Genomic DNA, 15,333 nt, shown 5'->3' on the forward strand with positions numbered 1-15,333 from the left:
AGAGGCAAAAAGCAAACACACTAACTTCTCTGTTCACACAAGTCAGTGTCCAATATCGTATTACAAATCCAGCTTTACTGGAGATTTCAGCAAAACATACTAGATGCGAACTCAGGCAACTAAGGAGCTGACTCACATTCACTTCTACCATCTCTGCTGCCAGGACAGAGTGAAGAGGAAGCAAGCAAGTGGCCAGACTCAAGGCCACCAGATACTGCAACTCCAAGCCCAAGGATGATCTCTCTACTAAATTAGCTAGGTCTTACACTAGCCAGGAACTTACACTAGAATGCAATTAAACAGAGGACTGATACTCCTCTGTTAACAGAGTAAATCCAGCTTTTGATATTATAAACCTGAAAAACAGTGATCTGTGAACTGAAATTGCATTTTAGGTAGAGACAATTTTTTTAGCATCTTGCCTCCAATAACTACCTTACAGGTCTATCTCCACCTGTGTCCCCCCCCCCCCCCCCCCCAAAGGCAGTGGGAACCTGCCTCAGTTCCTCACTGTTTTGCACTGTTCTTTCTTCTGCTACAGAACACCTTTAGCTTCTCTGCAGTAGACTTCAGTATTTAAATGGACAGCAATGACATCTAGTGGTTTGTTAAGAATTTGCCTTCCTAAATTTCCAGCCCAGTCATTTTTAGGAGACAAAACACACAGCTCTCAGCGTTTCAGTTAACTGCTTCCAACTACATAGACCAACAGCAAGCGCATCCGAAACTCTCTACAAACTCCTCCATAACACACGCTCGCTGTTGTCTCCCCCAACCCCCAGCATTTTCCCAACCCCTTGCTTGAAGCCTAGGAGGCTGAGCTATCACGCACAAGTTTGCTTTAGGCCTTGCCTACACAACTATTTCTTCTGCACAAATCTAGCTACAGATAGCCCCTACATAGGGCTGAGGCTCCCACCCACCCTTTTGGTTATGCTGTTCTCTAGCTGCGTGAAATTAAATGGTAGAGGTTATTCACATGGACAAGGACAAGGCCCAAGGCCACATCATTTGTAACAGCTGGTACACAGTTCATTCACAGCTAAAAAGAACCATACAAAGGACTGTGATTTCAAAAATGTAAGTGTGCTGAAATTACAAGGAGAAAAGATAAAAATATTATTCTGAAAGCAAACAAGAGATCTTGCAGATTAGATTTATAGGAGAAAAGTAAGTGGTTCACTACCCTCCATCCCCCCCCAAAACCCTCTTACCTTTTTCACTCAGTGATATTGCAAAACTGCCAAGAAGCACAGGTGAGTGGTTACTGAAAATTCTGAGGCATGTGACAATGTAAGGAAAGTTCAGAGGATATCTTTATGTAGCTTCCTGCACTACTGGCACTAGCCATTTAATCACTGCTGGAGTCCTTGCAGGCATTAACACTCTCCACAGCCTTGACACAAATGACCCAAAAGATTTTTCAGTTAACAACATTGAGGAACAATGGTGAGGAAGCATGAGATTTGTGCTATGTAAGAGCCTACAGCCCTCAGCAAATGTTGCATACTAGTCATTAAGAAAAACCCCACCACCTAGTTCTAGTTTTGTTAACTGAGACCTATTAATACCCAAGACTGGAATTTTGAGGTGCCTTCCCCTACCACCCCACCTCAGGCAAAGACTTGAGGGTTTTTATTTACTTTCTGTGTCTCAGTTTCCACAGACACATGCTTCTTCCAATATTATGGATGAGCAGATCTCCCTGGAATGGTCTATAAGCAAATAATACTGCTATTCTTCAGAGCGCAACAGAAACATTTAGTGATGTGACTGTTCTATAAGAACTAATAGGAAAAGAATGGAGGACTACAATAATTCTACATACCAGAAGAACATTGTATAAAAACCCAAAAGCAAAGAGATGGAGCAAGTATTAAGAACATCTCGAAGAAAATAAATAATTTCAAATTACTCCCTGCATCAGAATGAGTTGCTACTCGTGTTTCTGCTAAAGGGCAGAAAAACAGCCACTTGCCTTTGACCATAAACCGGCTTGGGTGGGGGACTACTGTTGCTTTATAGTGACATATACAACCTTAAATACCACACTGCTTACATGAAAAGATGATGATTCAGGAGTGGCCAGTTACAACAGGTTTAATGCTGAACTTCAAAAGACATCACATTTAGTTTTCATTACAAATTCTTCTGGCAGACCCATCGACTCATTCAAAGCAAAAGGCTATCCAGAGCCAAAGACAACTACAGCATGTGGGGTTTCTGAACCACTGCAACACTGGTTTCTGATAAGCCAGAAACAAACACTACCAGGTGGTAATGAGACTGCCCATCCCATGGCTCCAACAATGAAGAAGATTTCAGAACCTCAGGTCTTCCTACTGTCAGCTCTGTTTTTTATTTCTCATGTCATTTTACGCAGATAAAAATCATTCATTCAGGGCTGAAGCTCACAACAAAAGCATGGATGTTCTTCTAAAGCTCTGAATGGTTATCAAAATTCTTAGGTCAGCTCCTTGAGGAAACCAATTTATAGTCCCTTTCAATGGTGTGAAGACCCATTTCTACAACCCTACAAACAGGGTAAGTGACTAACAGACTAAGAGAGGTACTCAAGACAAGCACATACATTCATGTGAAAGAACTAAAAAGGTTTTTCAAAAGACAGTATTTTTTATTGCCTTAATCACAAGAATCACCATTTTTCATTTAGATCATCCCATTCTTCTGCCAATTAATACCTTTGTGATTCAGCCAAACAGCATAACTTCATTAAATTTTAGTTTCTTTGAAAACTGAACCCTTGCTAAATTGCTAAAAAAATTTTTTTGTTCCCTCACCCACAATCTATATCTACACCTTCTGGGAAGAATTCTCCAAGTCAGAGCAATAGACAGAAGCACTGACCTGCAGCCATGTCCAGAAAGTATCAAATACTGTCAGGAAGGCAAAAGACTGTCTGGCCACAAAGTACTGGCTTCAAATGACAAAGCAAATTTCACACCAACAGAACTTTCTGTAGTCTACCCCTGAGGGAACCTATGACTAGATCTCTAGCCTAGTGCTTAAGTGCAGCTTGAAGAAGATCACAGCAGGATAATACAAACAGGTTGTGTTCCTGCTTGCACAGTATCAGTTGAAACCTGACTGCTGCACATAGCAGTTTTTTTTGGGGATGAATACAAAACCAAGACCCACTATACAAAGACAGTCACAGTAGAAATAGGATGGAGAGAGGGAGGAAGGGGTGAATAGGCTAGGAAGTATTGCTAGAAACAGTACCTAGAGAAAATTCGAATGTATGGGCTGGTCCATAAAGCTCGTGGGAAAGAAAATCATACACCTTGAATTGCAGGCAAGTGACTTAAGTGTATTACGAGACACTCCTGCTTAAGAATTACACACATTCTTATATTACACTGTGTAGAAACATGTATTTGTGTAGCATGATGTTTACAAAATATACATGCAAGAGCATTTGTCCTTTCATGTTCTTTCCATGTATGTGGTTACAGACTCTCTGCAAAAAGGAAACAGAAGGTAATTCTAGCTTTGAAAGTGGCAAATGAAGACTACACTGCTTAGTGTCCTTTGCTACCTTTCCCTTTAAGCTTGTCTTCACCAAAATAAATACCACACAACAGGGAAGACAAATCACAGGCTGTTCCAAATTTCTTCTGGACAACAAGGCACACCATTAGCTTCACACTGAGAACCTCAGAAGAACTGCAAGCAGCAAACATCTGCTAAATATATTCCAGTAGGTTAGCTCTAACTATTGTTCAAGTTCTTAGACAGCCATAACTATATCTCCCCATATTTCAAGACTAGCTCCCTGTAATCCTGAAAACAAGACCCCACTGCTCTTTCCTCAGAGTTCCACAGAAGCCACTGTGTTCCTGCTTCTGGAGGTTATATTCCCACCACAGAAGCTTCACAAGTTGTGAACAAAACCATGCTGCTGCATGGACAGTTGCAGATTTGGAAAACTACAGCCAGCTTTGCATCTCCTCTTCATACTTTTGGGGATCAATAAAAGGCTTGTCAATGGACCGGATCATCAGCTCACCACAGTACACACATTCAGCTGCTACAATATCATCAATGTCAGCTTTGATCTGTTCCCGGCTTGGCTGCCCCTTCCCCAAGCTAATGGTATCTGCATCCTTGGGACGATGGTGGCTCTTGGAAGGCTGACTGGTAGCTGCCAACTTCTTCTGAAGATCTTCAAGTTTTGCCTGCTTATAGGCAGGAAGGTTTGGGAAAACTGCCTGGAGGAGACAGTCATAGTGAAACATATGACCACAGAGGAAAAGGTAAAAAGGGCGGTTTAGAAGTGGAAAGTCACAAGCAGCACACTTTTCCTGAGGCTCCACAGAGCCATACTTATTTCTCATTTCCTGGATGTCCTCTCGGATTCTCTTGGCACTCTGTGTGGCTTCCTCCATCTCCCTTTTCAGCTCCTCAATGTGCTTGTTGTAGTCCTCCAGGGAGTTACAGATTGCCTCCTTGAAATGGTCAATAGTGACAAAGTCTGGAAAGAATGGCAGGACATCTTCAATCTTCAGCAGGGCACAGCTGGAGAGGCAGGCCATTGCCTTCTTGACATCCTTCTCTTCCTGAACAACATGGCAAGCAATCTTCAACCAGAGCTTCTTCCGGAGTTCCTCATCATCTTCAGGGAGGTCTGCACAAGACTTGGCAAGATCAACATCCACCTAGAAGTTGGACAGACAAGGAAATTGAGTTAAGCTTCCCTCTGTTTATCCACCACTCAATTTCAAAGCTTGCTGTCCATTATAGGAGGCATTAATAGAAAACTTCTATTGCCATCTCATTGCCTAGGGCTGCACTACTGGCCTGCTCCTTGTTTACATGTCGAACACCTCTCCTCTCCACCAGCATTCCTCCCTGAAGATTTGCTTGCTACCCAGCAGAGAACAACAAACCCCAGCACTACAATAAGGGCAAATCCATGTTACAGTATCTTGCTGACCACACATTTCGTCAGATATAGCAATGCCAATAGAAAAAAACTCCCTGAAGGTCGGACTAAGCTGACAAAAGCGTTCTTCTGTGATAACTATCATGGCTAGGAATAGGAACTAATTAGAATCCTGAACAATAGCTATACAAGTCTTGCATAAATGCAGGTATGTTAAAGGTATGTTTAAAGACTTGTTAGAGACTGAGCTTAAGACAGACAGTACTCGTCCTTGTACTTTCCATGCCCCTACCCTCAATTATGGCTTGTTACAGTCAGCCATCTACTTAAAACAATTGTGAAAGCACAGATGTATGTTAACAGAGACAGGTCTTTCTTCTTAGGCTTAGCTGCACATCTCATATACTAATGAGTCTGTACAGATCCTCTCAATGCTCGGTTGTTCAAGATAACTTGAACAAGTTACATTCCTATATATCGTAGCATGCATGCACAGACACACATACCTGTAAGGCAAGATCCACGGCCTCCTCATATAATTCCATCACTTTGTAAATATGGACACATGCATGGTGGTGCCCATGCTCTGCACACAGGCGCAACGCATACTTCAGGTCATAGTGGATCCTGTTTGGGTTGGTTCCTGCCTGCTCCAGGTATGATAGCAGCGAGTCCGGCCGACACAAAGCATAAAGAGACAACAGGTAGTTGTGAATTGCTTGCTGGGTTTCCTCCAACTGATAGACACAGAACTCCATATATCTAATGGCTTCATTGATCTGCTGGGTGCTAGCACTCTGGCTATAGTTAACAAGGGCTGGAATGAGGTTCCTGGCATCCAGTCTAGAGCCCATAGAAATCCAAGCATCAACTACCTTCTTGGGAATATGCTGGATGAGGACTGGAGAAAACTTGTAGAACAGCTTCTCATCTCTGTGCCTGGACAGCACATTTAGAGCTTCATCGTACTCATCATGCTGGCAGTGGTGAGCTACTACACGCTCATAGTCCTGCATGATGACTGCAAAGTAGACCATGTGTTCTGTGTCCCCGTGGCTTGCCAACAGCTCATAAATAGACGCCCGGTTATTAAATAGACAGTCCTTGTTTTTAGGACTGCTCAGGAAAGTGCGAAACTTCTCTCGTGTATCCAAATAGAGATTTCGCTGTGAGGGATCTCCTTCCAATATACCTAGCCAGTTCAGGTACAGCTCCGTTAACCATGTGGTCAGCAGAGTCGTCTGTGTCTTCTCAGAAGGCTTTAGGTTACTTAGCTTCTTAATCAGAAATTCCATCAGGGCCTCTTCTTGCTTGGCTTCAATGAACTTAAGGGCAATCTCCTCAAAGTAATTCTGGGTCAGTGCATAGCATTTGGCACTGTCTAGATACCTCTTGTTTTGGAAGCAGTGCTCTGCCTCTTTTGCCAGCACAATATCTAGGCACTCTGGACGGTCTTTACAATACTCTTTGGCTAAATCAAACTTGTTCATATTCATGTACATCTTCCACACATCTCTAGATTCCCGCTGGACGTGGTAGCGGAACACTACTTTCTCAGTGTGGATCCATATTTGCTGGACTGTGGGATCTTTGATCATACATGTCAGTAAGCCAAACTTCTCCAGGAACAGATCTTGAAAAACAACCTGCCCATTCAGAGTGCATACAGCCTTCACCCGATCAGGCAGCAGCAACAGGAAGTGGAATTGGGTAAGTACAATGGATATTGGCTTGTTCACAGTTATGTCAATATCAGAAGGATAAACCCAAACCCGTTCATCACTCAAAATCGAATCAGGACGGCTAAAATCCAATGTACCATATAAAACACCATTTCCCATCATCCAGGCAAAGGTGTGTGGGTAGGAGCGCAGTTTTGGGGTGTAAAGGGCTATTTCACTAAAACCAAGGTTGGCCGGAAACTCCCGGAAGCTGGGCAAATGGTCAGCATGCATAGCAAATATAGAGCTGAAGCCTTGCTGCTCTGTCCCTTCAGGCACTTTGCCAACAAACTGGAAGAGTCTCTTTCGAGTGGTGGCTATAATAAAAAATTTCCCTTCTATCCCTCGTTCAATCTCCAAGCAGCAGACTGGGGCAGGTCCTGACTCCTCCTCCAGAGTGTAGACCTGTCGGAAGTACTGGTCAGGATTAGTGCTGAAGAGGCTTCCCTCGCTGACAGAGATTTCAGCCTCATAGATCTGCCCCTGGGCTGTCCCCACCAGTATAGGCCCAGTGTTGGTCTCTGAACCAAGAAATTTGTTCCAGCCAACACTTTCAATCAAGTGGCCTTTCCAGCGGGAGAGTGCTCGCACTTTCTGAACGCTTCTGTTCAGGTAAAGGCATTCGCTGGTGTTCAGAGCAACCAGGAGATGAGAGCCTGCCACAGGAGGGGGGTATGGGAAGGAGAAGGAGAGAACAAATTAAGACTGTGCCAAAGCAAGCCAAATTCCTGAGGCTTCTAATCCTCACATTTGATAAGCTCCGATATGAACATACTTAATCCAAGACTTTCCCAGGCATTCATAGGAATGTGGGGGATTTCCATGCTGGATCAGAACAGTAGTCCACATATTTCAAACTTAGTACCAGATGCTTCAGCGAGAAGGTATTCTGCTGTTTGAACAAGTGTTCTAAGGACAAACAGTTCCCAGAGTCTTCTCCTATCCCTGGCAGCTGGTGACAGATATGAGCATCTCTTTCTAAACTTTTGCTTTGCTTTTTAAAATCAGTCAAGGCTACAATGAGCTGCAGATGTTTTACAGTCCTTTTCAATAATTTTATATAAACACATACAGCACAGGGTGACTGCAAAGATTTCCTTTTATTGGTTTTAGCAGTCTTGCTCAGAGCAGCCTAATTGCATGTGTTCCTTTCAGAGTTCAAAAGCAACAACAAACACACAACAAGCCCGTGTTTTTCTAATAACACTGGGGCAAATCAGTAGGCAGGGCCCCTGGGCAATGGAGTCCTGCCCACAGAAGAACCACCTGTTCTCCTTATTTACAGAACAGAAACTCCTCCACCAGTGCTTGTTATGCACATTCAATTGCATCTGCTGGCAACCACTATCTGTAAATATACATAATCCATTGCCTCACCTGTGTGGTCCAAAAACATCTTGTAGACTTTGGCTTCATCTTTGCGTCCCAGCTCTACCTGATTAGGTTCATCTGGCTTCCCAAGATCAATCCTGCAAAGAGAAACCATGAAAGCATGCTTCCAACAAAAGTTCACATAGGCGTAATTGCTTACTGTTTTCCATATTGGGTTCATGGTTTCTTATCCAGTTTGTAACTCTAAGTTCTTTAACAGCTTAAGAAAAAAAAGGCAAGGGAAAATAAGCAGTAACTTCAGGTCTCTGGCAGCATTACCTGAGAAGGGTGTCTTTGCCAAGGCTCATACAGAGCTGGTTAGAGGAGACTACTAAGCTGTTAATTTTCTCTGGAGGAGCAAAATCAATCCTTTGCTTGTTAAATATTGGTGTTTCCTTCTCCAGTCGTGCATTCACATATCCTGAAGAAAGAATATGAACACTTAAAAACAAAACAAGACAAAACCCCACAAAAACCACCCCACACTGCATCAAAATCTAACCTAGAAGACTAGAAGGATCATCGCCCGCTCTGAGTTTTTCTGAAAAGGGAGTGTGCTCCATGGAGCATGAACACAGAGAGCAGCACCCACACAGATATGTATAACAGGAAAGAAAAGTCGTAATACACTTTACCATCTTGTCACAAAACTGCAAACTTGTCACAAGCATTAATTTGAAAGCACACAGAGTTCCAGAGGAAGCCACAAAACTGTCACAAAACTGCATAAAAAGCTGAAAATTAGAGCAGACTCACAAAGTAACATGTTTTCCTTGGTTGACAGTTTATTTGTTCGAGACAGGAAAGAATTACTGGTATTACATAACTCAAAGAGGACTCCGGTTTGACGCTCCCATACAAGCTACCCAAGATACTGCTATGGCGTTAATTGAAATCTATTTCTCTCTTATTCCATGCTGGAATTGAATGACCTACCATACTTAGCATCCATCATTCACAAGCTAAAGCTATTTTTAAAGCCATGTTGGGTTTTTTTATATCCACATAGCAGACTTCATCACAGTAAGAAGTCTGTTGGATTATTTGCTGCAGTGAACACAGCTGGAGGTCACAATGATGCTTTTACCACAACCCTGTTTTACCAACCACAACACTATTCTAATTGCAACTTTCCAGTTGTTGCTGGAAGGCATGTGAACTAATTATTAGAGCCAAAACAATACCAAGACCTGGTGATTTCTGAATCAATGCTCCAATCTTGGCATAAATTCCTTCCTGAGCCAAAACCCATTCAGACTGGTTCACTGTTTCATGGCAAATCCCAAGATGGAGCCAGACTAACCTATCCTCAGATCCTTTCAAAATACGTGCCTGAATTCTAAGAGATGCCCAATCAAGTTAACGTTAGAGTTAAGGGCTGACGTCTCACAAGACATGGCCACTTCATGTGACAAATGTTGCATTTTAAGCCCAACCTGACAAATCAATACACTGAAAATGGGAGTGTGTACAACCAGAGGAAGTTAGGTCATGCGACTAATTATCTAGCTAGTCAGTTTAGTCCCAACAAGCTTGGGAAATGTGGCATCCAAAGGAAGGCATGTTGAAGGATTACTTATGAAGATCTAGGTAGGAAAAGCAAAGAATGGAGAAGTAAGGTCTGACTTGAGGGAAGTGACATACTTCTGTAGAAATATGTTAATAAATAAATTAATAAAACCTAGAAATCTATTCCTTTAAAAACCTTCAGTGCAGATGGGCAAAGCACAAGATGCCGTTCAAACTCATTCCTTTGACTATGACAAAGGCATAGGCAAGCAGTCAACAAACTGAAACTTTTAAGACAGGTGAACTTGTAACACCATGTGGCAGCAGAGAAGCAGCATGACAGATTTAGTTTTGATTGAGGATGGGTAGACCTTTGCACCCTAATACATGGGACTTGTAAAGACGACATCATTCTATTCCTAAATGAGGACAGCACTCTTCATGGTCTTCCTATGAAGAAGGAAAAAAAAAAAACCCACCCCACCACTATGAAAGAGCTCAGATATGCCAGTGAACTGCAGAATAAGAAGGTGTTCATATAAAACCAAACCAAACTGATGATACTCATTAGCAAAAATCCTGGAACATACATGCATCCTCAAACAGACCTTATCACAGAGTTTGATCCATATCTGTCCCATGAGACAAGTTTTCCCAGTGACTGAATTTCCCATACAGACAAAGTGTTACATAACCCTCTGACAAAGAAAACAGCAGAGCATCTTGGTCTGACCACACAACCTCAAGCTAGAAAGCAAGACAGATTGATACATTGCTAGGGTAACCCATGTGCAAGTGAAGGATTTCTAAAGCAAGCAGATCCATGCAGCAGTGAGCCTGGACAGGAATATTAAAAACAAAGAGCTATAGCAAGTTAAGGCCATTCATGGCCAAAGCACCTAATTAGGAAGAAGTAAACTTACAAGAAAAAAGAAACCTGGGTTTGCATCTCAGAGGAAACAGACTGCTTCCATACTAAAGAGCAAGGCTTGACACTCTCTAGACTGGGATTAACAGCACCACTTCGATGCACACTCAATACTATAACCTCCCCCAAATTATCCTGAAAAACTCTAATTTCACCCCTGTTGCTGTTGAAAAAGCCAGTGTAGTAGTGGAAAGCAGCCTGCTAACACTACAAATCCTTTAATTGCCTATTCCATTAATGCCTTCTCCTTGCCTCTGCCTCACCACTAGATCGGCTGCAGGATCTTTAAAGGACTCTTGTTTTAGAGGAAAGATGCACATGCAGGAACAGATAAAGGAACCACAATCTGAGTAGGGAGCCTTTTGCTCAGCACATATGTTTTTTTCTTACACGTTGATGCACATCTCAAACATTAGCCACTCATGCAAATGCCCATTCCTTTATTTCCAGTTAAGCAAAACAGATGTTCTTCATTTCAAATTAGGGAGTTGCAATGCCATGGTTTAAATTTGCTGGTATGCACTGTGGTTCAAAACACGCAGACAAAGCTCCCAAGCTGCAGACTCACATGAAGTCACTGCTAACCAATAAATATAAACACATATTTGTATCTATAAAAAGGAAGAATTACTCTGATGGGAAAAACCCATATACCAACAGATCACCAAGTCACGTTCATTCAGGCTATCTTGAATATTTTTCAGATTGCCACCAGGCAAAACAAAGCTGACTGAGACAGCAAGGAAACACAAACACAAGAAGGAAAGGGAACAACTAGCACTTATACATGGGTAGGGGTTTAGAGTTGGGGTGGGTTTTTTTGTGTTTTGGGTTTTTTGGGTGTTTTTTTGTTTGGGTGGTGGTTTTTTTTTTTAATTCAGCCATAGTTCAAGCCAGTGGATTGGATTCCAGCATTCTGGACCCTTTAGGACTGTATCCATTACAATTATAACAACTGTAGGATCACTGTCATCAACAAGAGGATTTTAACTAGCCTCCATAACCTCTGCGCCTGGCAAGATCATGGTGTAGATCCTCCTGGAAGCTACACTAGGGCACATGGGGAAAAAAAAGGAGGTGACTGGTGAGAGCCAACACGGCAAAGCATGCCTGACAAATCTGGTGGCCTTCTACAACAGAGTTACAGCATTGGTGAATAGGGGAACAGCAACTGATGTCATCCACCTGGACTTGTGCAAAGCATTCCAACACTGTCCTGTACGACATCCTTGTCTCTAAATTGGAGAGACAGGGATTTATTTGACAGATGTATCAGGAACTGGCTGAAAGGTCACACTCAAAGAGTTGCGGTCAACAACTCGATGTCCAAGTGGAGACCAGTGATGAGTGGCATTCCTCACGGGTCAGTATTGGGACTGGCGCTGTTTAACATCTTTGTCAGCGACATGCACAGTGGCATCAAGCGCACCCTCAGCAAATTTGCCAACGACAAAGTTGTGTGGTGAGGTTGACACGCTGGAGAGAAGGGAGGCCATCCAGAGGGACATTGACAGGCTGGAGAGGTGGGCCTGTGCAAAACTCACTAAGCTCAACAAAGCCAAGTGCAAGGTCCTGCACCTGGGTCAGGGCAATCCCAAGCACAGATACAGGCTTGGTAGAGAATGGATCGAGAGCAGTCCTGTGGAGGAGGACTCGGGGGTGCTGGTGGATGAAAAGCTGGACATGACCCAGCAATGTGTGCTCACAGCCCAGAAAGCCAATTGCTTCCTGGGCTGTATCAAAAGAAGTGTGGCCAGCAGGTCGAGGGAGGGGATTCTTCTCTTCAACTCTGCTCTCATGAGACCCCACTTGGCATACCGTGTTCAGCTCTGGAGCCCCCGGCACAAGAAAGACAGGGACATGCTCAAGTGGGTCCAGAGGAGGGCCATGAAGATGCTCAGGGGGCTGGAGCACCTCCCCTGTGAGGACAGGCTGAGAGAGTTGGGGTTGTTCAGCCTGGAGAAGAGAAGGCTCTGGGGAGACCTTATAGCGGCCTTCCAGTGCTTAAAGGGGGCCTGCAGGAAAGGTGGGGAGGGATTCTTGATCAGGGAGTGTGGTGATAGGACAAGGGGTAATGGCTTTAAACTGAAAGAGGGTAGATTGAGATTAGATATCAGGGAGAAGTTCTTCACTGTGAGGGCAGTGAGACACTGGCACAGGTTGCCCAGAGAAGCTGCGGCTGCCCCCTCCCTGGCAGTGTTTAAGGCCAGGGTGGATGGGGCTTGGAGCAACCTGGTCTGGTGGAAAGGTGTCCCTGCTCATGGCGGGGGGGGTGGGGGGGTGGGGGGGGTGGTGTAGAACTGGATGAGCTTTAAAGTCCCTTCCAAACCAAACCATTCTGTGATTCTACGACAACAGGAGAAGGACAAACTTCTTTAACTTACAGTTCTCTATACAAACGAGACATCTATTTTATAATGCACTCCTTTCAAACAGTCCCCTCTTTCATTCTGACTCAAATGTCCCTCTTCTGTTCAGGCAAGATTTTACTGCATTATTTCCCACCCTGTTTTTTGGGCAAATTGCGTTCTTCCTTAGAGCTTTTTATCTGTTCAAAAATTTAACCTCATCAACATCAGCCAAGTCTAGCGGGTCAAAGTAGGTCTTTTCATGCTGGAACTGCAGTACTTGAAGTTTACAACGCAGCAGCACTTTAGGTTGGCAACAGAGTCACAGCTTGGTTATCTACAACTCTGAGAAACAGTACCTGCAGTTTGACAAGCATAGGGAACAACTAACTGAAACAGAGAAGTAAGTTTTAACATCTTCCATAATTTCCAACCTAACTTTAAGGACTGCTTTCTGGCAGTTAACTATTTACTTGCATCTTCTTCCAAAATCAATTTGCTTAAACTTCAGATTGTCCAGACCTTCTACCAGCCCAACTTTTGTTCAAAATTACCAGTGTGGTCTGATTTAAGAATAATTAAAATCCTGACTAGGCTGTGCCTTTGCAATTAAGCAGTTTCCCAAACTTCCTTTGCCAACATCAATTGTCAGCAAACAGGCAGATTTCTCAACTGTAAGACAGCCATGCCTGGAGTGTTGCAGCAGCCAAGCAGAAAAGCTGAGTCCTTGAAAATTTATTTTCAGTAACGTGGCTTGTCCAAGCACTGTTTTGCACAATACCTATTCAGCACACTTATTCTTTATCTAACATTACACAACAAAATAACTATGCATGTTAAAACAAACACAGGGAACACATCTACTTCAGTACCTAGACTCAGAGTAATTCTGTCTGTGTATTTATACTCAATAATATACACAGCATGACAGAGTTCATCAATTCTCACCACATATATAAACCTCACAACCTGGTTTTCCCAAAGGTAAACAGTAGGCAACACTATATGAGGAAAAGACTTAAAAGAATGTGTCCGTGCATTTCCAAACTTGTAACTCAAAAATACCAGCTCTGAGTAGCAGCTGGTACTACAATACCAGGTAGAACAGAATCCTCTCATAACCTACATTTTCCTGCCACATTCAATGAAATGTTGTGAGGTAGCATCTAACAGGGAACAGTTATTGAACCTAATAAACCTTGAATTTATCATGGAATATACTTGCCATTTGTTTGCTTTCTCTCACATGAAAGAAACAACTGACTGGTCACCACACTGTTACCTTACACTGATTGCACACCTCCCTGAACATTACAGTATACCAAAGCTTCACAGACCCTGACAGAAAAGTTTAATAATGATACCGATTGCTTTCTTGGTAACCTTCTCCAGCAGCAAGCTTGCCATCATGTAGTCAGCCTAAGGTAACCACTCTAAAAAAATGAAGTCTTTGGTAGACTGCCCCTGAATTAGGAAACCAACCCCATGCAGGTACAGCTGTGCACACTGCCAGAATGCTGTAACAACTGGCTTCTTCAGAGAACTGAATAGTGCTGAGGTGTGGTCATAATTTGTGACTACAAAAGCATGCCACTTCACGTACACGTGTTTCCACCACACACCACTTCACAGCACAGGGACTATGGCACTACAAAGCCCTCCTACGGATAACCAGCACCTCAGTTTTGCTAAGACGACCTGCATCACCCCTGAGCTTCATCAGGAATCACGGGTCCCCTGCGTCAAAACATTTCATACAGTAAATGATGGAAAAACAAACCACAGCTGAATGTTATGCCACAGACACAGCGACACCCCTTTTCCTGGAAGCACCCCCCACAGTCTGACATGCCCTGCTCCCCACCCCGCCCCCAACTAACGAGCTGCCACCTTGCCTCCCCTCTCTCAGCAGGAAAAGCCGCAGCGAGACTCCTCGCTCACCGGTAGCCCCGCCGAGGGGCTAACGGTGGGGCCAGGCCTCCAGCCGGGGGGACACTGCGCCGATTCCCCCCGCACTGGGGGGGCCGCAACGTGCCCAAGGCCTGGCCGTAACCACAGCGCCGCGCTGCCCCCGGGGCCGGCCCGGGCAGAGGGTTGCGTGGGCGCCGCCGCGCAACCTACCGGAGTGCGGGATGCCCACGCTGGCGCGGCTCTGCTGCACGGAGGCGGAGCGGTATAGGGAATCTTCGTACTCGTCCAGGATGGAGGCCATGGCTGCGACAGTCACCGGCACCCAGGCCCGTGCCGGCCGCTTCCGCCAACGCTCAGCTGACCCACGTCACGTGGCCGCCCGGCGGCACACTGCGCCTGCGCCTCGGCCCCGCCCCTCTCCCCCGGCGCGCGGGGCGGGAGCCTACTTGAGGGCAGGGAAGGGTCTCCCTCCTCAAAATGGCGGGGTGAGGGTGGCCTGTAGTGGCCTGGCGGCTGTTAGTTACGCTTGTAGTTGCAGCCCGGGCCTTCACGTTCCTGACGATACTCTGAAGATGGCTGGTCGGCCTATACCCTTGCTTCTGGGTCTTGGGGTGCGTGTAGGCACAGCAAGGCTGGCAG

General features: G+C 44.5%; 1 protein-coding gene across 1 annotated transcript; it reads right to left on the reverse strand.

Annotated features, from left to right (window-relative positions):
• Positions 1–2,082: 2,082 nt before the first annotated feature.
• Positions 2,083–15,015, reverse strand: VPS18 (VPS18 core subunit of CORVET and HOPS complexes). The gene is made up of 5 exons (XM_086462232.1): positions 14,905–15,015; positions 8,278–8,419; positions 8,005–8,096; positions 5,413–7,283; positions 2,083–4,679 (listed from the first exon to the last, which is right to left on the reverse strand). The coding sequence occupies exons 1-5, from the start codon at positions 14,993–14,995 to the stop codon at positions 3,951–3,953; spliced, it is 2,925 nt and encodes a 974-aa protein (XP_086318358.1). The 5' UTR covers positions 14,996–15,015; the 3' UTR covers positions 2,083–3,950.
• Between the last annotated feature and the right edge of the window lie 318 nt (positions 15,016–15,333).

Source organism: Leptosomus discolor, chromosome 3 (assembly GCF_034619465.1).
Source record: "Leptosomus discolor isolate bLepDis1 chromosome 3, bLepDis1.hap2, whole genome shotgun sequence".
Classification (NCBI taxonomy): Eukaryota; Metazoa; Chordata; class Aves; order Leptosomiformes; family Leptosomidae; genus Leptosomus; species Leptosomus discolor.

What these genes read in the sequence shown, in the direction of transcription:
- VPS18 (XM_086462232.1), bottom strand. Translation starts at nt 14,995, where the DNA reads ATGGCCTCCATCCTGGACGAGTACGAAGATTCCCTATACCGCTCCGCC. An exon ending in GATGTTTTTGGACCACACAG is followed by an intron (nt 7,284 to 8,004) that starts GTGAGGCAATGG and finishes CTCCTGTGGCAG; the next exon opens with GCTCTCATCTCCTGGTTGCT. An exon ending in CCGTGGATCTTGCCTTACAG is followed by an intron (nt 4,680 to 5,412) that starts GTATGTGTGTCT and finishes TCCAACTTCTAG; the next exon opens with GTGGATGTTGATCTTGCCAA.